A 25129-nucleotide genomic window follows, 5' to 3' on the forward strand; every position below is an offset into this window, starting at 1 on the left:
TAGAATTATCTTCACTGACAATTAAGTTACTGGTGTGTAGCTAATATAAACCATAGACATTACAGGTTTTTTAAGGTTTGACTCACAGCAGAACTTGAAAAAATTGTAGCATTTAATATAATTATGATCACGATTTAAGAATGATCTCCTTTGAAAACTCATTGTGTAACTTTGTGGTTGATAATAGTGTTTTCTTTCGCAGGCAAGAAGTTTGATAGCTGTTGGACTGGGTGTCGCAACTCTTGCATTTGCAGGTAAGATAAAGGTTATGAACAATAAATGTTGCTGGAAAATTTTTCCAGATAGCTTTATAGTGATTCGTAAACTGACTCTCAGCAGACTGAGGTATTTGACTTTAAGACATTATATATGCCCACTCTTTGATCATTTATAGGCACTGAACATCTGTCAGTGTAGCAGAATCTAGATAAACGTTGTAGTGAAGAAAATAATACAAAAACTAGGAAAACTAGCCCCAATAATAGTTCATCTTCCAGACATTTCCTAAGTTTGAGCAATAGTTTACTATAACAGAAATCTTTAATATGAAGCAGTATAAGTGATACAGGCGTCCCTTATTTTCCGTTGTTTACTTTTTCTTGCAGATAAGATGAGACATTTCCTGAGCTGTCAGTTCTTTCTGATGAGCATAGTTGTTCCCTCCTGTGTATGTCTTACTTCATTTTTAACTTATTGCTGGAACTTCTTTGATAAGCTTGGGAGATCTTTTTCTGTTAAAAATAAGCATTTTTTAGAAAGGATTGTTATACAAATTTAACAGTCACTTTCAGTGATTATCTTCTAGTTTTAAGTCACATAACTATCTACTAATTAAGTGTTAATCTGAGAGCATTTCCATGTTGAAAAAGAGACTGTTTTTTTGTTTAAGCATTTATGTTTCTAAGTTTCATGTCTTGGAACTTGTTTATTGAACCCTTTTTTCAATGAAGCTATATTCCATGCTGGTTCTAGGGAGTTTAGATGTGGTTGAAAAATAAAAGATTATAGTTTTATTTGTAAAGTATTTAATTTTACATTTCTCATTTATACCACCTTAACATTAAGAACCTAAAAATTAGAACCAGTGGTTTGTATTTGCCTTGTCTTTTTTCCATTAAGGTCAGTGTCTGCAGCATCAGAGAGATTGTACAATGGGTAGGGTGCTTGCCTTGCACACGGCTCACCCTGGTTAGAATCCCTGGGACCAGTTCTGGTCCTCTGAGTACCACCAGGAGTAAGCCCAGAGCAATGCTGGGTATCGTCCCCAAACAAACACAAACAAAAGGTCTGTATCTACTAACCATAGTTAGCACTTATTAACCAGTGTTTAAGAAGAAGACTCTCATCTAAAAAGGAATTCTGACAAAGTTGCCCATAAAGGTAGAGAATTTTACTGTTATTATAGCAGAATCAAAAATAGTTGTTTCAGATTTAAATATAAGATTTTAAAGTTTGAAACTGGAGAAAAATAATGTATTTTTGCCAGGGATTTCTTTCTTTCTTTCTTTCTTTTTTTTGAGTACTGCTATTGCTATTTATTCAGCCATTGATTAAGCTGATTGAATTTTCATGAATTCCATATTACTTTTTTTAAAAAAAATTTTAAGTTGGATTGTCCATGAGATAGACCATTACAAAGCTGTCCATAATTGGGTTTCAGTCATACAATGATCCAACACCCATCCCTCCATCAGTGTGCATTTCTCATTACCAGTGTCCCCTGTTTCCCCACCACCATCCCCCAGTCCCCCACCACCCCTGAACCCAGAGGGAGGCGCTTTCCTTCTTGCTCTTTCTCTCCTTTTCCTTTTGTTCATTATGGTTTGCACTACAGGTGCTAAGAGGACATGGTGTTTGTTCAGGGCATTCAGTATTTTTATTGGGAAAGTAAGGCTGGAATACCTTTTCAGTTGGGTGGCCACTTTGGGGTGTTGCTATAACTGCCGAGACTTCTGGAAGTACAGGGAGGTAGGGTGAGGTAGCCCATTTCGACCTGGAGATTTAAGTCACAAAACCCACATACCAGAATTTTCAGCAGATTATATCTTGGTGAGGTCAGTCCTGAGATGGTAGAGTTAGGCCAGGGGTATGGTGGTGATTGTGGGTTGTGGAAGCAAGTGGCTGCCAGGAGCTCTGTTTTGGTGGGCCCCAGGTTAACCCACCCCCTCTGATTTACCCCTGTCTGTTCAGCCATATGTGGGTCCAAGATTAATAGCAGCTTTTGATTTCTTTCGAGATTTATCTATGGGTCTTTGAAATAAGGCCAGTAAATGAGCTTGTATAGCTGAGCTGGAGATGGTTTGTGAGAATGGCTCTCACTGTCACTGTAGCACTGCATCTCATTAATCATTGATTTGCTCAAGTGGGCGCCAGTAGCGTCTCCATTTGTCCCAGCCCTGAGATTTTAGCATCGTAAACTTTATGCCCTCTCTCCGCGGATGTGGCATGCCAACTGGATGTCCTTGGGCATAATCGTAACGCGCTTGGCGTGGATGATGCGAAAGTTGGTATCCTTGAAGAGCCCCATCAGGTAGGCCTCGCACACCTTCTGTAGAGCCACGATGGCCAAATTTAAGGAGCACAGGTTGGTCTTAAAGTTCTGTGCGATCTTGCGTACCAGCCACTGGAACGGCAGCTTGCGGATAAGCAGCTCGGTGGACTTATGGTAGCGGCGGATCTCTTTCAGTGCCATGGTGTCGGGCTAGTAGTGGTGTGGCTTCTTCACGCTGCCCATAGGTGGCCGCCTTGATGACTAGCTGCTTTCGGGGCATCCTCCCGCCTGTTGACTTGCGTGTCATCTGCTTAATACGAGCCCTCTCGTTCTTCCCAACTCAGCTGGAGACTCTTTCAGGGTTAGGGAAATGAGACCCATTTTAGCTACTGTTGTTGGCATATTTAGTACATCACTGGCTTGCCAGGCTCTGCCGTGCAGGCAGGATAACCCTCAGTAGCTTGCTGGGCTCTTGGGGGGGGGATTGAGGCTTTTGGGGTGATCTCTAATCGTCCCTGCAGGTATTCCCAGTCTACTGAATGTAAGCTGCTGGTGACGGACCTGCTATAACAATTTGCTCGCTGACAACAGGCACCTGCCTGCGTCTCCAGGCACACCTGGGGCATCTGTGGCCTCAGATTGATCTCCTTGAGGTGGATGTAGTGCGCCTGGAGGTCATTGAATAGCTGTCAGAGCAAGATCCCATTGCACAGGGTCTGTGCCAGGTCGAACACCTGTGCCGAGTCCCAAGTCACTCAGTGATTGGCAGACAGCGTCCTGCAGTGGATAAGCCATTGTGCACTCTACTGTCACTGTTCCATGCTCAATAGTGTTGACTTGGCCTGGCCAGGGGAGGTGTTGATGCTGCGACTGCCCCTGTGGTTTTTCATTGCCCTGCCGACTCCATTCTGTCTTAATCCCAGAAAGCAGCTGGTGAAGTCCAGCAGGAATCATGTGCAGAGTTCCAGCAGGGATCACACACGGAATTCCATTCCTGACTTGCTGAGTTGCACACCAGCGAGAGTGAGGTGATGAGCTGTGTTCAGGAGAGCGTGAGGGGTTCGACTGGTGTAGGCGCCATCTTGCCTCCAACTCCCACATATCTAACTTTTGACCATTTAATTGCTTGGTAAACTTGGTCCCAAGTTGTTGGGGTCCAGCCAAAGGCACAGCAGCAATATTGGGGTATCAGGAACCTGAAGGCACCATCAGGCTCCTGATGCACTCACCCATCAGGTACAAGTAGACCTGCTGGTGGCATTATACCCCCACCAGGGGGGTTATTTCTAACATGAGAAAGATTGGTGGATATATTTTGAAATCTCACAACTGTTGCCAACGTCGTGTTACTAACTATGTGCTGAATGATAGGCAAATCTCTTCCATTCAGAAAGAGGTGAGTAATAGAATTTAGGAGAAAGGGCACTTAGATTGCTTGGAATTAGGTCTTCTGGCATAAGGTTAAGCTTCCAGATGTCACCACTTTTTCTTTTAATTTTTTTATTTTATTTTTTTTATTTATTGAATCACTGTGGGAAAGGTTACAAAGCTTTCAGGTTTAGGTCTCAGTCATGCAAATATCAAACACATTTCCCTTTACCAATACTTATTTTTTTCCATGAAGAACCCCAATAAAACCCCACCCCCCCACCCCTCCCAGTCCCTGTGAGGCAGATGAATTCTAGTTAACACTCTATCTGCTTTGATTAGATTCATTGTTTCAATAAAAGATTCACCACTATTATTTAGAGTTTACCTCCCCCCCCCCAAATCAGATATGCTGAAAAAGCATTGTGAAGTGATTTGCTTTCTATAGCTGGGTTCAAGAATTAAATGTTGGTTTTGGATTTCTGCTATTTTACTTATTGACCCTGGAAGTATTTCTACTGAAAGTCAGAAATTGGTTTCTGTGCTCTGGAACCATGGCTGTGCTGGAGAGCCGCTAGTGGGGGGCAACTGGTGGCCTCGGTAGGGCGTGAAAGACGGACCAGAACGCCCCCCTTCCCATGAGGTTTTAGTCGCCCCCACACCCCCAGCTCATACTTGCTGTCCACAAGGCTCCCATGCGGCCGCCATCCTTCTTTCCAGAGAAGAGAGGGCGAATGGGATAACACCCTTTCCCCTCTGGACAGACATGATGGCCTGGATTAACGCATAGTCCGTTCACTTTTCTGCTCCAAGCTGCCGGGTTCTGCATTAAGTCCTTGTGCTTCTGGGGCCGTGGCTGTGCTGGAGAGCCGCTCGTGGGGGGCAACTGGTGACCTCGGTAGGGCGTGAAGGACGGACCGGAACGCCCCCCTTCCCATGAGGTTTTAGTCGCCCCCACACCCCCAGCTCATACCTGCTGTCCATAGGGCTCCCATGCGGCCGCCATCTTTCTTTCCAGAGAAGAGAGGGCGAATGGGGCAACACCCTTTCCCCTCTGGGCAGACATGATGGCCTGGATTAACGCATAGTCCATTCACTTTTCTGCTCCAAGCTGCTGGGTTCTGCATTAAGTCCTTGTGCTTCTGGGGCTGTGGCCGTGCTGGAGAGCTGCTCGTGGGGGGCAACTGGTGACCTCGGTAGGGCGTGAAGGACGGACCGGAACGCCCCCCTTCCCATGAGGTTTTAGTTGCCCCCACACCCCCGGCTCATACCTGCTGTCCACAAGGCTCCCATGCGGCCGCCATCTTTCTTTCCAGAGAAGAGAGGGCGAATGGGGCAACACCCTTTCCCCTCTGGGCAGACATGATGGCCTGGATTAACGCATAGTCCTTTCACTTTTCTGCTCCAAGCTGCTGGGTTCTGCATTAAGTCCTTGTGCTTCTGGGGCTGTGGCCGTGCTGGAGAGCCGCTCGTGGGGGGCAACTGGTGGCCTCGGTAGGGCGTGAAAGACGGACCGGAACGCCCCCCTTCCCATGAGGTTTTAGTCGCCCCCACACCCCCGGCTCATACCTGCTGTCCACAAGGCTCCCATGCGGCCGCCATCCTTCTTTTCAGAGAAGAGAGGGCGAATGGGGCAACACCCTTTCCCCTCCGGGCAGACATGATGGCCTGGATTAACGCATAGTCCGTTCACTTTTCTGCTCCAAGCTGCTGGGTTCTGCATTAAGTCCTTGTGTTCCTGGGGCTGTGGCCATGCTCCAAACTTAACTCTGATTTTCAGGGAGAAACGTTGGGTGGTTTACTTCCCATGGATCACTTTGTATATAGAGAGATGTCGCGCAGCCGCATAAGCGGCCGCACGGTTTGGGGTAAAAGTCCTAGTTCCCGCATACCCGAGCTGTGCTTGTAGAGGCTTTTGGTCACCGGGGTTCCATCTGGGGGAGGCGGGATGCGGTACCTACCCCATCTGGGACTTCCCGATGATCTCGTCTCTTTTTGGAACCTGTTTTTTTTTTTCCCCCTTCGGGAGCTGTGAATCCCCGCCCTCCATGTGGCTCTTCTCTTTGGCTGTATCCAGATGTCACTTCTTGAAGCCTTGAACTGCTTTTATTTTTTTTGAGACTGTCTGATCAAGGTTTTGAAGAAATTTTGATAAAACTTAAAAAATTTATGTATTTATTCTATTGTAGGATCAAAAGGAAGTTGAAATCTCTCAGATTTGAGTGAGGGTTTCAGCATCATTCAGATTCACCTTACTTAATGTTCTCCTTGATCTAAAGAGCGTTTTGTCTTATACTTAACTTATACTTGTAAACACTACTTTGTATTTCTCCCTTTCTAACATCCTGTTTTTCACTGTAACATTTTTGTTTGCAGAGGAATAATCATATACTTTGCTTATAATTTTAGAAATATCTATGTCTTAAACTGTCCCAGTGCAAATCTAGATTTGTAAAAAACAGTCAGTGTTGGAAATTGAATTAAAGTTCATAGTGTCATACTGTTTTTTTTTTTTTCTTTTCAACAAGACTTTTGGGAATAGAGTTACTATTATTGGTAGACACGTATTCCAATTAGGGTACAAAAAGGGAATTAACCATATATTTTATTCTTGTTCTTTGCTGCTGAATCATATAGAATCTGTTTTGCTATTGATCCTTAAATGTCAAGACTTGAATTTTTGATTATTAGCATGTCTAAAGAAAGGAAACACCAAAGTAAATTGTTTCTCGGAGCTAGTCGTCCCTAGTGAGAAATCAGTAGTAAACATCTTTGATAAACATTTTCTGCCTAGTTTTAGTTTTTTATTTTAAAGGTAACCCCTTAAGTCACTCCTATGTTGTATAGATTATAAACAATATTTTATAATTTTGTGCGTGTGTGTGAGACCCGGGGCTGAGATCTCCAAGCCTGCACGGTTTGGGACTGGACCTGTCAGTAGCTAGACAGTTACACCCTCCAACTGCCATGTAACCCCAACAACGGCCAGGATCCAGAGATTATCACAACAAGCTCCCGGGAGCGTGCGGCCGCATTTGCGGCCACGCGACTATTTATTTACTTTTCTCTAAGTTTTCAGGGTACCTTAAATATCCAACCCGCACGGCAGAGCCTGGCAAGCTATCCGAGGTCTATGCCAAATAGACCAAATTGATATGCCAAATCCAGTAATAAATGGATCTCATTTCCCTAACCCTGAATATGCAGAGTCGAGAAGGATATGGAAGGAGAGGCTGATAAAACACCAAGGCAGACATAGGCTGCCAAAATGCAGAAAAACAAAAATGATTGTCTGTACTTTTAATGCTCGTATGCTGGCATCTGCTGCATCCATTGAAGACCTTATGGTACAAGCACGAAAAATCAAGTACGACATCATTGGTCTGACCGAAACGAGAAGACATCAATCCCATCATGCTGTTTTCGACACTGGAGAAGAACTGTTCCTTGGAACATGTGATAAAAGAGGCGTCGGTGGTGTCGGTATCCTTGTCAACACAAACTTAGTCAAGAGCATTGATTCATTCGAATGCCTAACAACCCGAATCGGATGATTACACTTGAATAAATGTGGCTCACTACCGGCAGTTTCTATCTTTGTTGTCTATGCACCAACATCCAGTTATGGTGAAAGAGAAACTGAGAAATTCTACATGGAGCTGGAGAAGTTCTATAAAGAAGATCACACCTTCTACAAGATCATTGTCGGTGATTTTAATGCCAAGATAGGACCAAGAAGATCAGTCGATGAACTCCACATCGGAACCCATGGCCTGGAATGGAACGAACAGGGTGACAGACTGTCTGAGTTCATCATGTCAACCAAAACCTTCCATGGTAACTCACAATTCCAAAAGGCTGAATCTAAACGTTGGACATGGGAGTCTCCCGATGGACGGTTCCACAGTGAAATAGACCACATCATATTCAATCGGCGGTTTTGCCTAACCAATGTTGCTGTTGTCCCAAAATTCCAAACGGGATCAGACCACCGTCTTCTTCGTGCAAAATTCTACCTCACAGAACAAAAAATGCAAGATTTAAGAAGAGGACTCCCAGAACAACCACCAACTGGGAGCTCTTTGGCTCTATTGCGACAACATGGGAAGATGCCGACATTGACAACATTGATGAGGAATACGATCGAATGATTCAGCACCTCCATGATTGTACAAGGAATGCCAAGAAAGAGTTAACCACAAAAAACCGTCTTTCTTCGAACACTCTTGAACTTATTCGCCAACGTGGCTTGGCACATGCCTCAGGCAACCACAAACGAACATCCGAACTGGCAAAACAGTGCAGAGAAGCCATCAAGGATGACCTCAAAAACAGGAGAGCAGCAGTACTGATAGATGCAGCAGAAGCTGGGAAAAACATTCGTAATGCCCGCCTGTCCTTCACCAACTACAAAACCAAGATGACTGCCCTCCGACATCATGATGGATCTATCACATCTTCCAGAAGGGCAATGGAGAAGATTATTCATGACTTCTACTCAGATCTCTTTAATAGCCACATCCACTTGCCCACATACCACATACCACATGATGGATATGTCGTTCCCAATGTTCTCCCTTCTGAAATCCAACATGCCATCTCGTCGGTAAAGAAACAAAGAGCACCTGACCCAGACAAGATCAGCCCTGAACACCTGAAGAACTTACCATCAGTACTCATCAATACATTGGCTCGACTCTTCACACGCTACCTGTCTGAATGCAAGGTTCCATCCCAATGGAAAACCAGGAGGACTGTACTACTATTCAAGAAAGGAGACATCCATGACATTGGCAACTATCGCCCAATCTGCCTATTGTCTGTCATCTACAAACTATTCACTCGAGTCATCCTGAATAGGATTAGCAGAACACTAGATGAAGGACAACCATGTGAACAAGCTGGATTCCAAAAAGGATTCAGTACCATCGACCATATCCACACAATAACCAAGCTCATTGAGGTATCTCGGGAGTTCAAGATGCCGCTCTGTCTAACGTTCATTGATTTAAAAAAAGGCCTTTGATTCTGTTGAGACGGAAGCGGTCATGGAAGCCCTAGCCAATCAGGGCGTACAAACTCAATACATCAGGATCCTTCGTGAGCTCTATTGCGGATTCACTACCAAGATCTCACCATTCTATAAAGAAGTAATCATCCATATCAAGAGAGGGGTTCGGCAGGGTGATACCATTTCACCAAAACTCTTCAGTGCCACCCTCGAGAACATCATGCGACGACTGGAATGGGAGAACATGGGAGTGAAGATAGATGGTCGGCAACTACACCACCTCCGCTTTGCTGATGACATCGTTCTAATAACACCAAACATCACCCAAGCGGCACAAATGCTGAACGACTATGACCATGAGTGTGGAAAGGTTGGTCTACAGCTGAATCTTACGAAGACAATGTTTATGAGAAACAACCTTGTTCCTGACGCTCCATTCGCTCTCAATGGAACCACCATCTCCGAATGCAACAGTTATATATACCTAGGTTGAGAAATCAACATGATGAATGACCTGGCACCTGAGTTGCGCAGGAGGAAGAGAGCGGCTTGGAATGCCTTCAAGAGCATTGAAGAAATAACTAAAAGGACAAAGAACCTCCAGCTACGAGCACATCTCTTTGATTCCACTATTCTTCCTGCATTAACATATGCCTCAGAGACCTGGACCCTACGAAAACAGGATGAGAACACTATTCGGGTCTCTCAAAGAGGAATCGAAAGAACTATGCTTGGAATATCACGATTCACTCAAATGAGAGATAGAATCCGGAGTTCTGATCTTCGTCAACGCTCAAGAATCAGGGACGCTGTCTCATTTGCCAAGACATCAAAAATCAGATGGGCTGGACACGTAATGAGGTTTACATACAACCGCTGGACTAGAGCCATTACTGATTGGATTCCACGGGACATCAAAAGATCACGTGGACGCCCACCTATAAGATGGTCAGACTTCTTCGTCAAGAACCTAAATGATCGGTTTGAGGCTCTGCATGTTCCTAGAGCGTACAGATACCATTGGGCTACGCTAGCACGCAACCGGGATGAATGGAGATGTTACTGGCACCCGCTCGAATAAATCGATGAATAACGGGGATTAAGTGATTAAGTGATTCTTTTTTCTATATTTTTCAAAGTGAAAAGTATCCTAGGCCTGAGAGACAGTACAAGGGATTATAGTTTTTGTTTTGCATGTGACCAACCCTGGGTCAGTCCCCAGCACCAATTATGGTTCTCTGAGCACTTCAGGAGTGATCCCTAGGCCTACAGCTAAGTGTGGCTTAAACCCTCCTGGCCCCCAAATCAAAATGAAACACAAGTGTTGATTTGAGATTCAGTGAATAATTATTTTCATTCATGTATATCTTTATATGAAAATAATTTAGCTACAGTTTGTTAGCACTGTCCTCTTGTTGTTCATCAATTTGCTCGAGCAGTCACTAGTAATGTCTCACAACAAATTGTGAGAGTTGTTGTTACTGTTTCTAGAATATCGAATACGTCACGGGTAGCTTGCCAGGCTTTGCCTTGTGAGCGAGATACTCTCAGTAGCTGGCCGGGCTCTCTGAGAGGGGCGGAGGAATTGAACACGGGTCGGCCGAGTGCAAGGCAAATGTCCTACCCGTTGTGTTATTGCTCCAGCCCACAGTTTGTTACAGAATGTTATTTTCTGTATCTATTATATACATAAGCTATACAATATATATATAATTTATATGTAATGGAAATTTCTAATTTGATAATCTTTAGCTAGAATTTGATAGATCTAATAGATATGTTGATGATACTTCAACAACATTCTGGCTTTCCTTTAAAAATTAAAAATTATTGGGACTGGAGAGATAGTACAACGGGTAGGCGTTTGCCTTGCACTCGGCCGACCCGGGTTTGATTCCCAGCATCCCATATGGTCCTCTGAGCACTGAGTGCAGAGCCAGGAGTAACTCCTGTGCATCGCTGGGTGTGACCCAAAAAAGAAAATTAAAAATTGTGACTGGAACATTTTATCGTTATTAGTGTTTTTAAATTTCTTTTGTAAAACTGAATTTTTTTTTGTTGCATCACCATGAGATATGCAGTTACAAAGTACAAAGTTGTTCATGATTGGGTTTCAGTCATAATATAGTCCAACTCCCATTCCTTCACCATTCGAGTTTCTGGTGGGTATTAACAATGATTTTATTCTTGTTCCTTTCTAAGGTCGCTATGCATTTCAGGTTTGGAAACCTCTAGAACAAGTAATCACAGAAACTGCAAAGAAGATTTCAACTCCTGTAAGTTAAAGGTGCTTTTAGTTATAAAGCTCATATATTGATTTAGTTTAAATTTTTGGTGGTCACGAGGGCTGGAGCGATAGCACAGCGGTAGGGCGTTCGCCTTGCACGCAGCCAACATGGCTGACCCGAGTTCGATTCCTCCGCCCCTCTCGGAGAGCCCGGCAAGCTACCGAGAGTATTCGATATGCCAGACACAGTAACAACAAAGTCTCCAATAGAGACGTTACTGGGCCCGCTCGAGCAAATCGACGATCAACGGGAGGGCCTTTACCTTTAAAGGGCTGGAGCGATAGCACAGTGGGTAGGGCGTTTGCCTTACAAGCGGCCAACATGGCCGACCCGAGTTCGATTCCTCCGCCCCTCTCGGAGAGCCTGGCAAGCTACCGAGAGTATTCGATATGCCAGACACAGTAACAACAAAGTCTCCAATGGAGACGTTACTGGGCCTGCTCGAGCAAATCGACGATCAACGGGAGGGCCTTTACCTTTTACCTTTTGGTGGTCACATTATTTCCTTTGTTGTTGTTATTTTGGGGGGACCACTCCCAGCAGTGCTCAAGGATTACTCCTGCCAGGGCCCAAGGATTCATATGTGGTGCCAGGGACTGAACACGGGTCTGCTGTGTACAATGCAAGTGCCCTATCCACTGTACTAACTCTTCAGCCTCTGATCATATTCTTTCTATATCTAACCTTATTCCTGATATTGACATCGAATTATCCTATTTCTTTTATAGCATTATATCCATTTTTAAGACCATTAAGTTTTCTTTCTTATTTCATATGCTGGCTGGAATGATAGCACAGTGGGTAGGGCATTTGCCTTGCACACGGTCAACCCAGGTTCGATTCCTCTATCCCTTTCGGAGAGCCTGGCAAGCTACCCAGAATATCCTGCCCACATGGCAGAGCCTGGCAAGCTCCCCGTGGTGTATTCAATATGCCAAAAACAGTAACAACAAATCTCACAATGGAGACATTACTGGTGCCTGCTCAAGCAAATCGATGAACGCAGAGACGACAGTGTACAGTGCAGTGCTAGTTCATACACATTTATTTATTTAATGATTGTCTACCATATATCAGTCTCTGGCCATGATATAGGCATAGCTGCTACAGAACATTCCTGCCCTGATAGAGCTTTCCCAAGAGCTTATTTTAGCTTGAAATTTGAAGCTAGTTTCCTTGTATAGCCGTATCCGGCCTTTCCAAACATAACATTATAAGATCTCAACCCTAAAATTCTGTTGGACTTAATGCATTCTTCTTGCAGCTTCTCTGCCGAGCTGAATATAAGTCAAGAATGAATGATACCAGGTGCCTGAAAAGCTGCAGTGTGATGAACTGTGCTTTTGTGACCACTGGAGACAATGCAAAGAAAAACCATTGTGGCAGTGTAAAAGAAACATTGACTTCTGAAAATAGAGGCATGTCTGGAATAGAAGGTTGGCTTGTACCAACCTATCTAGTTTAAGATTGAATCACTTATTTCAGCAAACACATTATAGGCTTGCAAAGCTTAATTATCCATGACCAATGGCCATACTTGAGGTCACTGGTCAATTATACATCAGCAAAGGATGGCATACTGGCACATAATTAAACTTAGGTTCAAAAAAATTGCAGGTAATTTTGCAGACCTGTAAGTGCATGTCTGTGATTAGAGGGAGCATGTGTTTATTTTGTATGTTTTTAATTTTGTTTCATTTGGTTAAATTATTGATAGCTCTTTAGTATTCATCCACTAAATATTCATTAACTACCTCTGTGTGCCATTTTGTGGGGTGTGGGTCGTTCTCCTCTAGGAATATACATTTTAATAGAAACAAGAAGCTCTGCAAATGAACAAGGAAGATTGTTGGTTAATCATATTCGAATAGTTTAGAGGTAAAGAACAGCCACAGCAGAGAGGATACTGTTAGATCGGCCAGGGAAGGGCAACTCTTAGAAAGGAGAGGATTGGCTGCACAAGCAGCGGAAGTAAAATATGTGTTACGCCCTGTGAGGGCTGCACATGTCCTAAGGTGGAAGTGAACTTGGCAGCAAGAGTTAACACCGGTGGCTATACAGAAATATGTTGAAGGACGGAAGTAGCGTTAGTTTGGGCCTAGAGCACATTGGGCCTAATTGGCCAATAAAAGCATCAGATTTTACTTTCTGTGAAAAGCCTCTGGAGGGTTCTGAGCATGGGGCAGTGTGATTTGCAGATGACGAGTGTGTCAACTGCAGCAGGTACTGAACAGAGTGAGCCAGAGTAGCAGTCTGAGTGTGCTAAAGAAGGTATTGAGAAACAGCAGATAATAGATGATGGGGGCTTGAAATAGAGTAATCAATAGCCGTGGAAATCCTGGCATAGTTCTTTAAGTGAATGTTACTTCTATCCTTTCATTTTCTAATAAATAAGAAATAATTTTAGGAATCATTTTCTTCTGTTATGGTGATCCTTAGTAAAATCATTTACACTGTATTATTTAACATTGTAAAGGAAGCGAGAGCAAAAGAATGAGAGCATTTTCACTGCTCTGTGGAGGCTTGTAGATAAGGGGTTTGAGTGATTGTCCCATGTAAGGTGGACCTGGCATCTGCATTTCTTGGAGAGGAAAATGATGCAGTTCCCTCCTTTCCTTTTCTTTTTTTTTTTTTTTTTTTTATTAATTTATTTATTGAATCGCTGTGGGAAAAGTTACAAAGCTTTCAGGTTTAGGTCTCGGTCATGCAAATATCAATCACATTTCCCTTTACCAGTACTGATTTTTCACCACGAAGAATCCCAATAAGCCCTCCCCAAACCACCCCCCCCCCCCCAATGTCTGTGGGGTAGATGAATTATAGTTAACACTCTGTCTACTTTGACTAGTTTCATTGTTTTGATAAAAGTTGCACCATTATTATTTAGACTTCCCCCCCCCCCCCCAAATCAGCCATGCTGAAAAAGCATTGTGAAATGATTTGCTTTCTACAGCTGGGTTCAAGAATTAAATGATGTCGCTATTGTGGCTGTGCGGTTTTGGATTTCTGCTATTTTATTTATTAACCCTGCAAGTATTTCTACTGAGAGTCAGGTAATTAAGAGATTGGTCTCTGTGCTTCTGGGGTCGTGGCCCTGCCAGAGAGCCGCTCGTGGGGGGTAACTGGTGACCTCGGTAGGGTGTGAAGGACAGGCCGGAATGCCCCTCCCCCCCGTCTCATGAAGTATCCATCGCACCCCCACCCCCAGCTCAGACCTGCTCTCCACAAGGCTCCCATGCGGCCACCATCTTTTTTTCCAGAGAGGAGAGGGCGAATCTCCTTTCCTTTTCTCTGTGAACTTCAAGTTAAGAAACATCGCTTTCAAAAAATAGTGTCTTCCATTTCACAAAGTACTACTCTTGGATTTGCAGTGAAACATCTTAGAATGCCTTTATCATAATTATACTTCAGTGAAGCTGAGTTTTTGAGCAGTTCTTTAAATATTAATCATTCCTGGGAAACAGAAATGAAAGTGTCTCTTGGCACTACTGATTCTAAAGAGTTTGGCTTTATAAACAGCATGTTTTGGTTTTGTAAATATGATGCTGGATGAAATAAAATAGAGTTATGAAAAGTAGGGACCATAAACATGTTATGTCACACAAAGTGGAATGTTCAAAATACTAGTTCCTAAGGGTTCTCTTTTCATTTTTCCTTCAATTTTTATGTGTTGCTTTTACATTTAACCATCATCTTGGTCTTAAATCTCATCTTTGTTTTCTTCATACTTCTTCCCCCCCACTCCCCATTTTGTTGGAATACTGCTTAAAGTAGTGGTTTTCACCCACTTATTACTGAGTACTATGTATATTTAGTTTCTTGATGTAACTGTTATAACTACTCCCTTTCCTGCCATTTTTGATTCCAAAATGTGATTTGCTGGCACTTCCATTTCCTTCTCTTGGAACCTACCACTAACACACAATCTGATGGATTCCAGGCTCACAGCTCTCTTTCTTAACCCTTAGTGGCTAAGATTATTCACTCCTCTGTTGTTGGACACTTTCGGAAATCCATTTTTATCAGATTCTCCTTCCTACTTCCTTCAGCTTTTGTTAGTCTTTGATCTTTTTGATATAACTGGTGGTAAATTTTCAGCTCATGTGTTAGCTTGACCTACCAAAAGCACTTGTATTTTTTACTTCCTTACTTTTGATCTCTTCTTTATACGCCTGCTTCATTCCTGGGCTCTCTGCATTTCTTGAACGGATTCTTCTCAATTTTTATACCACCAAACATTGCAGTCTCTGAGTCTCAGTCTTTGTACTAAGCAAAATGATCTCAGTCTTTTGTCTTTAGATAATCCCAAATGTTATCTCCAGCTCAGACTTTCCCATTTCAAATTTAATGTATCTCACACCAGTTTCTGGTTTCTGTTACCTGGAACAATCCACCGGTTGTTCTCTAAGTTATTAAATGGCAGTATGGTAGTCTAGGCCAGAAGCCTTGAAGTCATTTGCAGTTTAAATTCTCTAGAAAGCAGATTTAAGAACCAGCTGTAAGTGGTTGAGGAGTGTTAGGATCAGTGACTCCAGAATGTAAGAAAAGAAGGAAGGCTTGAAGTATAATTTGGACCATAGTACAGTTTTAACCATGTCCTCAGCCATCTACCTGGGGAGTCCTGGAGCTTGAATAGAGAGATAAGAAATCCAGGGACTGAAAGTTCTAGAACTGCAGTGTTCATAACTCCATTGCCAATCATTTGTTAGGAGACTACCCCGGAAAGGTGTAGTTTCTTATTGTCTAGTTTCTTATTGTCTCTTGGTCCAGACATCTACTGTCCTGATGTCCTCCACACTTTGTCAGCTCTTTTCAGCTAGTCTATTAGGTCAAACAGATGTCTGTTTTATGCTTGTATTAGTATTAACATTAAGTGATTTGTTCAAGGTCAATGAAAAAAAATTACTGCAGAGCTTAAGAAAAAAAGTTTAACTTTTTGTTTCCACCAGTCTCTTATTTTTTTGGTCATAATTATATCTCAGTGTAGAAAAATTAATATATCTGAAGGTGAGAAATTGTTAGTAGTTTAAAAGTTTTCCTCTTGGTCATTGTATCTTTGTATTTTGTAATATATCATTGTTTAATACTTAATACTTCCCCTGTGGATCACCCACTCCCCCCATAATTTCAAGCTGACTTTTAATAAAAGGCATTTCTGTGACTGCAGCTATGTGATGAGATTGAGGTCATGCACCTAATATGTGGAACTAATTATTTCTTTTTTTTCTTTTCTGTGCAGAGTCTTTCATCCTACTATAAAGGAGGATTTGAACAAAAAATGAGTCGGAGAGAAGCTAGTCTTATTTTGGGTATAAGGTATGTATTCTGCATAAATATTATTTTGTTCTGTCTTTGTCTTGAAAAGTGGAAAAATATCATGATACACTTATCCTTATATTTTAAGATTATGAATGGAAGAGGAGAAAATTAATTTTAACATTTCAGATTTAAGAGACAGTCTCGTTACTCCTAAAAAAAATCAAAGTTGTGGTATTTATTCTATTAAAAAGGGCTATTATATTTGAATAGTGCAATTTCAAAGTATTCCTTATTTGAAATGGATTCATCTTGAATCCAGTTCTGTAAGTTGTCTGAATCGTCTTTTAAATTAAAGGATTTGCTTCATGATTCTTTTCTAATTTTACAATTTAACATATAGAATTTTGTTTGTTTTACCTTATTTGTTATCTAACTCTGGTCATTAGAAAGTTAATATGTGTGTGTATATGTGTGTGTATGTTTTATCATTTAATACTTACATTAAGACATCTGTTATTAGACTTACCAATAGTAATATTTTCATTTGTTCACTAAAATTTTTGTAGAGTCTGGTTATCTTCTGCTGATTTAATCAACATAGCTAAGAAGACTTTTGATGGGAATTATTTTAATTCCATGAGACATAATATACATTTAAAAAAATTTGATTTTCTTGGCTATTTTTACTGAGAGACTGGGATTTCAATACTACTAATCATGTTTTTCATGCACACGTCATTCCAGCATCAGAGTCATCATCACATTAAGAGCCCTCTTCCCTCTGCCAAGGTCCCTAGGGCCCTCCCAACCCCCGTCCACTCCTGCCATGTAAGCTCTATTCAGTAGAATCTTAAGTTCCGAAGACTGTGATCATTTGCTTCTCTATTCTCTCTCTCTCTCTCTCTCTCTCTCTCTCTCTCTCTCTCTCTCTGTTATGTGGAAGTGGTGACACACCCATTTAGATGAATAGAACTCATCTCTTGAATTTCCACAGAATTGTAAATCAGTGATAAGTTGATGAAGTAAATTTTTTTAAAAAAATGTATTTCTTAGAGGTATATACATTTAAATAATTAATATTGCGGACAATTCTGTGCAATGCATTTTAGAGTTTACATGAAATAGATAAACCCTACAAATGTAAAATTTAATAAGACTGAAGAGAACCAAGATAATTCTGAGAGCTCTTAGCTATGATTTTTTAAAACTGTTCGTTCTTCATCAATGTGCCTTCCTGATTCAGGGACTCTGATGATTCTTATTTTGTTCCTTTTGCTCCCGTTCCATAGTTCTCTGGTGTGGTGTCTTTTCTTTTCACTTATTTCCATCTTTTGTTGTTTTCTAGAGGTTTCTTCCATTTCATCTTGGAGCATCTCCACATTTTTCTAAACTATTGTTATTCTGCTGCTTAGAACTTCAGATGAATTTTTTGTATCATCTACCACACTCTTCCATTTTCTTTTCATTTCTACTTGCAGGTCTCATTTTGGCTCTCACATTTTCTTGTACTTTGCTGACTACCTGTGACTCATTTTTTGGGTGTCATTAACATCTTCATCCTTGTGTCATGAAAGTCATTTTCTGCCGATTTACAGGTCTGGGTGGTATTGGTTGTGCCTCCCATTACTGTTTTCATTCCTTTAGTTTAATGGGTTTCCCATGAGGTTTCTCCATTGGTTTTCCACTGTTCCTGCTGTGCTGAGGCTGACTCTGTGTAGTTAGACCCCTGGGATATTCTGAGGGATTAGGCTATGCATTGCTCTCTTCCTTCACTGCCTGTCTTCACTTAGTGACAGAAAGTATAATCGAGCAGTGTGGAATTTGCTGAATAGATCTGTATGCAACTGCGCATTTCAGGAGTTGTGGTGCTGTGCCTATTAATATGATGGAGGTCAGATGTGACGGCTACTGGGACCTAGCCAGAAGGAGGGGATCTACTTCTGTTCTGAATAGAGCCAGGGATGTTGACAATTCCTTTTTTTTTTTTTTAATCTCTTCTGGATTAGCAGATTCTTAAGGTGCAACAGGGTATATCTGGTAATTTAACAAGAAAAAAAGGTAGATGTGGCAATGTGGAGCCGGGGAAACTGCTCAATTTAGCTTTTGTGCTTTAATTAAGTATCACAAGAAATGAGATCTCTTGTGGAATACAAAAAATGGAAATGATTTTTATAAGCAGGGGAACCAAGTTAGAAAGAAAACTATTCCCAACTTTCCTTTAGTGTTTTTCCAAATGGCATTGTTGTTTGATCAGATCCCCCACCTTATAACTGCTCTTTTAGTCTAAAAATGTGAATTTAAAGCATGACAATTCAAGCAAAGGTGTTTGAGATGTTATTTATTGTCACCATAGTAGACTGGATCGATAGCACAGCAATAGGGCATTTGCCTTGCACGCAGCCAGCCCGGCCGAGCTGGGTTCGATTCCTCTACCCCTCTCAGATTGCCCGGCAAGCTACTGAGAGTATCTCGCCGCACGGCAAAGCCTGGCAAGCTACCTGTGACATATTCGATATGCCAAACACAGTAACAAAAGGTCTCAAAATGGAGATGTTACTGGGCCCGCTCGAGCAAAATCGATGAACTACGCGAGGACAGATAGACAATATCATCCAATGCTCTCCTATTAGGAAAGATAATTAGGTGCTAACTTAAAGATAGAAGGATGGAAACTTGATCACATTGGAAACAGCAAAATTTGACAAGTAAAATGTAAGCATAGACTTTGACAACAAGTAAGTCTGGGTGAATACCAATTTTACTACTGACCATATTACCTCTTTTATCAGTCATAAAATAGAAATAATGCTTGTTTCTGTTGCACAAATGAATTTACATATAAATTCTTTTCTTGGGGGGAAAAAAGTGGTGGTCAGAGCAAGACTCGTTTTCCCAAAAGATACATGCATTTGAGTCTGCAGAATGTGTATAAATATATGACATTAGGAAATTAGATCATTGTTACTTAAATGAATTAATTTAATGACTTGTGCCCCCTCAAACAATTCTTTCCTGGGGGTAGTTTTATTGAAAGAAGTTCAGAGATGTGTGAAGAGAACAAGAGAGAGAGATACATGTTCAAGACAGAACATGGGCTTCTCCAAATAGAAAGAAAGTGTTGCTCTCCATTCTAGGGGAAAAGGCAGCTCAGCTAGAGAAGGGAGCACCAAGTAAAGGGTGTTGGGAGGATCCTCCCAAGATGGGAGATGCATGCTGAACGTAGTTAATAGACCGAACATGATTGCCACTCAATGCCTCTTTTGCAAACCACAGCACCCAAGAGGAGAGAAAATAAAAAGGAATGCCCTGCCACAGAGGCGGGGGCGGGGGGATGGGAGGGATACTGGGATCATTTGTGGTGGAGAATGGGCACTGGTGGAGGGATGGGTACTAGATCATTGTATAACTGAAACCCAAGCACAGGAATTTGTAAGGCTACAACCTCATGGTGTTTCACTAATAAAAATTAGAAAAAAAAAGTCTTGCTCTCTGTGAATCAGTTTTTTCTATTCTTGCTTTTCAGTGAGAAAACTGACAAAATAGTTGCTTAGAAATTTGACTAAGATTACCCAATCCTGTTTGCAAAGCTGGGCAGTCTGGTAACTCTGGAGACCAAGTACCTATTTACCTATGACTATATAACTCTCCCCCCAAATAACTCGAAGGATCCACTGTCATTTTCACTGTCCTCCCATTGTTCATCGATTTGCTCGAGTGGGCCCAGTAATGTCTCCATTGTGAGACTTGTTGTTATTATGTTTGGCTTATCGGGGAAAAAAAAAAAGTCTTGCTCTCTGTGAATCACGGGTAGCTTGCCAGGCTTTGCCGTGTGGGTGAGATACTTTCGGTTGCTTGCCAGGCTCTCTGAGAGGGGCAGAGGAATTGAACTCAGGTCGGCGGTGTCGTCTGCGTGCAAGGCAAACGCCCTACCTGCTGTGCTATCGCTCAAAGTATCAAATGTCTATTATAGTTCACAGATGTACTGTCCCACCCTATATATTGTTTTAATTTTTTAAGTTGATTGAGAACAAGGACTGATACTACAAAGGACTAAAGTAAAATGCAAGTAGTATTTGTTATATAGGAATCGATGAGGGAGGAGCCAGGTAATCAAGATCTAGAATTTGCATTATCTATCTGATTCGTCAGTTCCACAAATCCTCATTTATATAGTGTGTTACCAATCAGATAACAGAAACCGGTAAATAGAGAGATACAGTAATACATAAAAGCTCAGGTTACCATGTAGTTGGTTGCTATTATTGTACTTGAAGTTTTACAGTTGGGGTTTTGCGACTACTACTATTGTTGTCAATTCCATTAAAGAGTTAGTCCATGAATATATATATACCTATGAGTGTTTACACAGATATATATACAGATATATATATACACACACACACGCACATATATGTGCATACATGTATGTGTGTATGCGTGTATATATGTGTTTGTATATGCATACGTATCTCTAGAGAGATTTAACACTCAAGTGTTGATCATCTGGTGGTCAGCATGCTATTCTTCCTTGTGTCCACAAGTACCTGAAGCTACTCAGACCCGCTAAAATATATTGAGTGATAGTTTATTTTGGTGTTTGGTAGAATTAAAGGGGTAAGCTGTAGTTTCATATTTATCCACAAGAGGGTGAAATGCTCATTAGTTTTTAATTTCTTGAAATCACATAAATTTTTAGCTTATAAATATATACCATTTATTATAGGCACTTTAATTTTTTTTTTTCTGTTACAGCCCATCTGCTGGTAAGGCCAAGATTAGAGCAGCTCACAAGAGAATCATGATTTTAAATCATCCAGATAAAGGTAGATAAAATTTCTGTTTTTCATGTTATCTGAGTTCCCTGATTTATTTCAGTTTATTTAGACTAATTATAAGTGATATATGATTGAGATAGAAACTTATGTGCTGATTTTGTTATAAGTATTCTGATTTTCTTATAAGAAATAAATGAGTCAATTATAAATAAATGAGTCTTTAGATTGGAGTTCAGTGAATTATAACAGTAGTGGATATAGGTCATCAACTTCTAAGAACTTAGGTGCTAATTTCTGTAGTTATTGTATTTAGGTTCTGACTTTTATATACAAGTTTGTAACCACTGTTTGTGATTGAGGAACAAAACATGATATGAGGGTTTCTTAGATAAACTAAATTCTGAGTTATATTTTGTTAACCTTAAACACAGAAACAAGTTTTTAAAAGATACCTTCTAAATCTATAATATGTCACAGATGATTCTGAATTTCTTTTATTCTGGAACGGTCTGAGACTGGGCTGCTTGTTTTTAACTGACCAGGTTTTTAATGTAAATTTATCTTATAGAAAGACAATTATTATAACTTTAACTACACTACAGCTGCTTGAAAGAGAAAGCCCATATGTTCATTACTGTCTCTTCTCTAAAATAACAGATGGTAGAAAGTTGCATTGTATTTTAAAAGTCAAGGGGTGGGAGTGGAGAGTGAAGAGTTTTTTTAATTCTTATTTATGGATCTTCGGTTTTCTCATTCTGAAAAAAAATTAAGCAAATTTTGGATTCCTTCTCATCCTTATACCAAAATAGGGTGTGCTTTCTCACTTAATTAGTTACTATGAAAATTCTTACTAAACATCATCTCCTTTGTGTTTTTGCATTTGCTGTTTATTACTGTGAATAAACAAGAGAATCATCTTTGAGAAAAGGTTTTGCTTAAAATATTTAAGATGCTTCAACAGTTACAGAAAGAGCGCTCTACTAATTTTCTTTGTATTATGGCTTTTAGAGTAATTGACTCAGAAGGAAATGTGTTTAAGTGCCTCCTTGAAGCCCTCTGTCTTCTAAACTTCCTTTGTCCCTTCCAGGTTAAGTATTTGCCCTTCTATCATTGATTGCTTAGGATCAAGCACTCCTGTCTTTCAGATGATTGACAGGTTGTGATTATGCCTGCTGGCGGGGAAGCAAGTTCTAAAAGAAATTTGTATTTTTAGATTCCTTTATTATATAAAAGAAAACATTTGATAATTTGAGCCCATATTACCTAAAATTATATCTTGATTTATTCTGAGTTTGTATATCTATAGATACATTGTTGTTGACTGCCTTTATTGTGTTTCTGCCTTCTAGCTAGTAGTGTAGCCTTTAACCCCCTTAACTTTCTCTAAATGTCCATTTCATTATCTATAAAAGGACTGGCATTTTTTGTGTGTGTTTTTGTGGGTTTTGTTTGTCCGTTTTTGTTTCAGTGTTTTGGGGCCACACCTGGTGGTGCTCATGCTCTGGCTCTGGCTCTGTATTCAGGGATCACTCCCGATGGTCTTGGGGGACCACATGGGGGACCACATGGGATACCGGAGATCAAACCTGGGTTGGCCATGTGCCAGGCAAGTGCTCTACCTACTGCACTATCGCTATGGTTTCTAAAAGGATTGTTTTTATTTTTTTGTTTTTGTGGGCCACACCCAGCAATACTCAGGTGTTACTCCTGGCTCTGCACTCAGGAATTACTCCTGGCAGTGCTTGGAGGACCATATGGGATGACAAGGATCAAACTCAGGTAAGCTGCGTGCAAGGCAAGTGCTCTACATGGAGTACTATTTCTCTGGTCCCAAAGGATTATTTTTAATAACCTTTTTGTCATATGATACAAGTATTAGGTTTATTGGTCTATTAATGAATACTGTTCTTTATATTCACATTCATTCACATTTTTGCTGTAAGAAAGGTGCTTTTAATCTTTTTGGATTATTACACCCTCTGGCCAACCCAGGTTCAATTCCTCCGCCCCTCTCGGATTGCCCGGCAAGCTACCGAGAGTATCTCGCCGCATGGCAAAACCTGGCAAGCTACCTGTGACGTATTCGATATGCCAAACACAGTAACAAGTGTCACAATGGAGACGTTACTGGGCCCGCTCAAGCAAATCGATGAACAACAGGACAGTGACAGTGACACCCTCTTAAGAATGCATTGATATGGGTTGGAGAGATGGTATAAGAGTACTTGATTTGCACATGACTGATATGGGTTCTACCCTAGTACTGTATCATGGTGTTACCATGAGCACTGCCAGGAGATTACCCCTGAGCACAAAGCCGAAGTGAGCATGGAGCCTGAGTAAGCCCTGCTTATAAGTTGGGTATGACCCCAAGCAAAACGAAAAGTGTTGCAGATATCTGTGGGCACATTTAAACAAGAAAAAGACCTTGGTGTTTCAGAGTTTATAGACTACCTGAAACCTCAGAGCTCAAAGCTCCTTCTTATAAAATTATGGTAAATTAAAAAGAAAAAAAACATTGCTACTACTGAGTTAAAACTTTGTGTCTGGTGAATTTGGGAGATGGTAACTCCTAAGAAATGTTGTTAAGAAATTTGTGGGGTTTTTTTTTGTGTTTTTTTTTTGTTTGTTTGTTTTTTAGTGAAAAGAAGATAAAGCACATGCCTCATTGTTCTTAGAGAAAATCCGAAGCATTTAGGGGTGAGAAATGTCATTTTTGTATAAGAAACCTTTTTTTTAAATTCATATTTGCTTTGTTTGGGTCACCATTGAGTACTTCAAGTGGCTGCAAAAATTTTAATTTTTTATCAGGTGCTCTTGAAATTCTTAAATGTTCTTTCTATCCCAGTATATCAGCACAGTTATGTTTCTGTTTTTGTTTCTACCCATTGGTAAAACAAAGTAAGAACTTCAAATGTGTGATCAACTATAATTTGTTACACATTTCATTATCAGCTTGTGCAAAGAAAGTGACACCAGAAGATTAGGTGTGAGAAATGGCTAAAAATTAACTTTTTGTATCCAGTTTTTAAAATGAGCATTCAGATATGGTTTTGGTAAAAAATAAAAGTTTGACATTTTAATTTAGTGAGATAAAACATGAATGCTGTAAGAAATTTGAGGTCTTTGATCTCATGCTTTCAGACATAACTTCTAAGAATATGCTTTTTTAATTGCTATAGAAAAGGTTAGTTGTTAAGCAATTACTGGTTTGATATTAATATTCAATGAAAGGAGGACAGTGAGGTAAATTTGAAAAACTGTAGAATCTCAGAGTTCTCTTAAAGGCTTTTTAATTCTGTGATACTCGAATTGTATTTCAGGACACAGTGTGTTACCTGACTGTGCTAAAAATTGAAATTAAAAGTAAGCCTTTAGACAGTTGGGATCGAGAAGGGACCATTAAGTCAGTGCTGGTTGGAGGGATCGCTTGGAATGGGAGATGTGTACTGACAGTAGACAAAGGATCAAACATGATGACCTCTCAGTATCTGTATTATAAACCAGAATGCCCAAAGAGTAAGAGAATAAGAGAGAGTAAGAAGAAAGTGCCTGCCATGGAGGCAGGGGGCGGCGTGGAGTGGTGGTAGCGGGGGGAATACTTGGGACATTGGTGGTTAAGAACACTACACTGGTGGAGGGATGGGTGTTGTATCATCGTATGACTGAAACTCAATCATGAAAGCTTTGTACTGTGTATCACGGTGATTCAATAAAAAAAAAAGTAAGCTCTTAGAAACCGTAATTTGACATTTCAGTGTCACAAAATAACAAATGTCACATTTGTGTTTTGTAAACTTTTACCAAAAAGAAAATGTATACAGAATTATACCACCACATTGGATTTTCTTTTTGGAGCCCTGTCTGCTGTGTTTAGAGATAATTTCTGGTGGTATTCAGGGACCATAAGTGATGCCAGGCATCAATCCTAGGTTAG

The 25129-nt window shown here is 40.8% G+C and overlaps 1 protein-coding gene across 1 annotated transcript in view; it reads left to right on the top strand.

The window, feature by feature from the left end:
- The window catches only part of DNAJC15 (DnaJ heat shock protein family (Hsp40) member C15), a 68274-nt gene that overhangs the window by 28242 nt on the left and 14903 nt on the right, over positions 1 to 25129 (top strand). Inside the window, exons 2-5 of the mRNA XM_056109875.1 lie at positions 203 to 254; positions 11073 to 11146; positions 16398 to 16474; positions 21170 to 21240. Of these exons, the coding sequence (XP_055965850.1) occupies positions 203 to 254; positions 11073 to 11146; positions 16398 to 16474; positions 21170 to 21240 (274 nt within the window). The remainder of the gene's footprint in view (positions 1 to 202; positions 255 to 11072; positions 11147 to 16397; positions 16475 to 21169; positions 21241 to 25129) is intronic.

Source organism: Sorex fumeus, unplaced genomic scaffold (assembly GCF_029834395.1).
Source record: "Sorex fumeus unplaced genomic scaffold, SorFum_2.1 ptg000008l, whole genome shotgun sequence".
NCBI classification, from domain to species: domain Eukaryota; kingdom Metazoa; phylum Chordata; class Mammalia; order Eulipotyphla; family Soricidae; genus Sorex; species Sorex fumeus.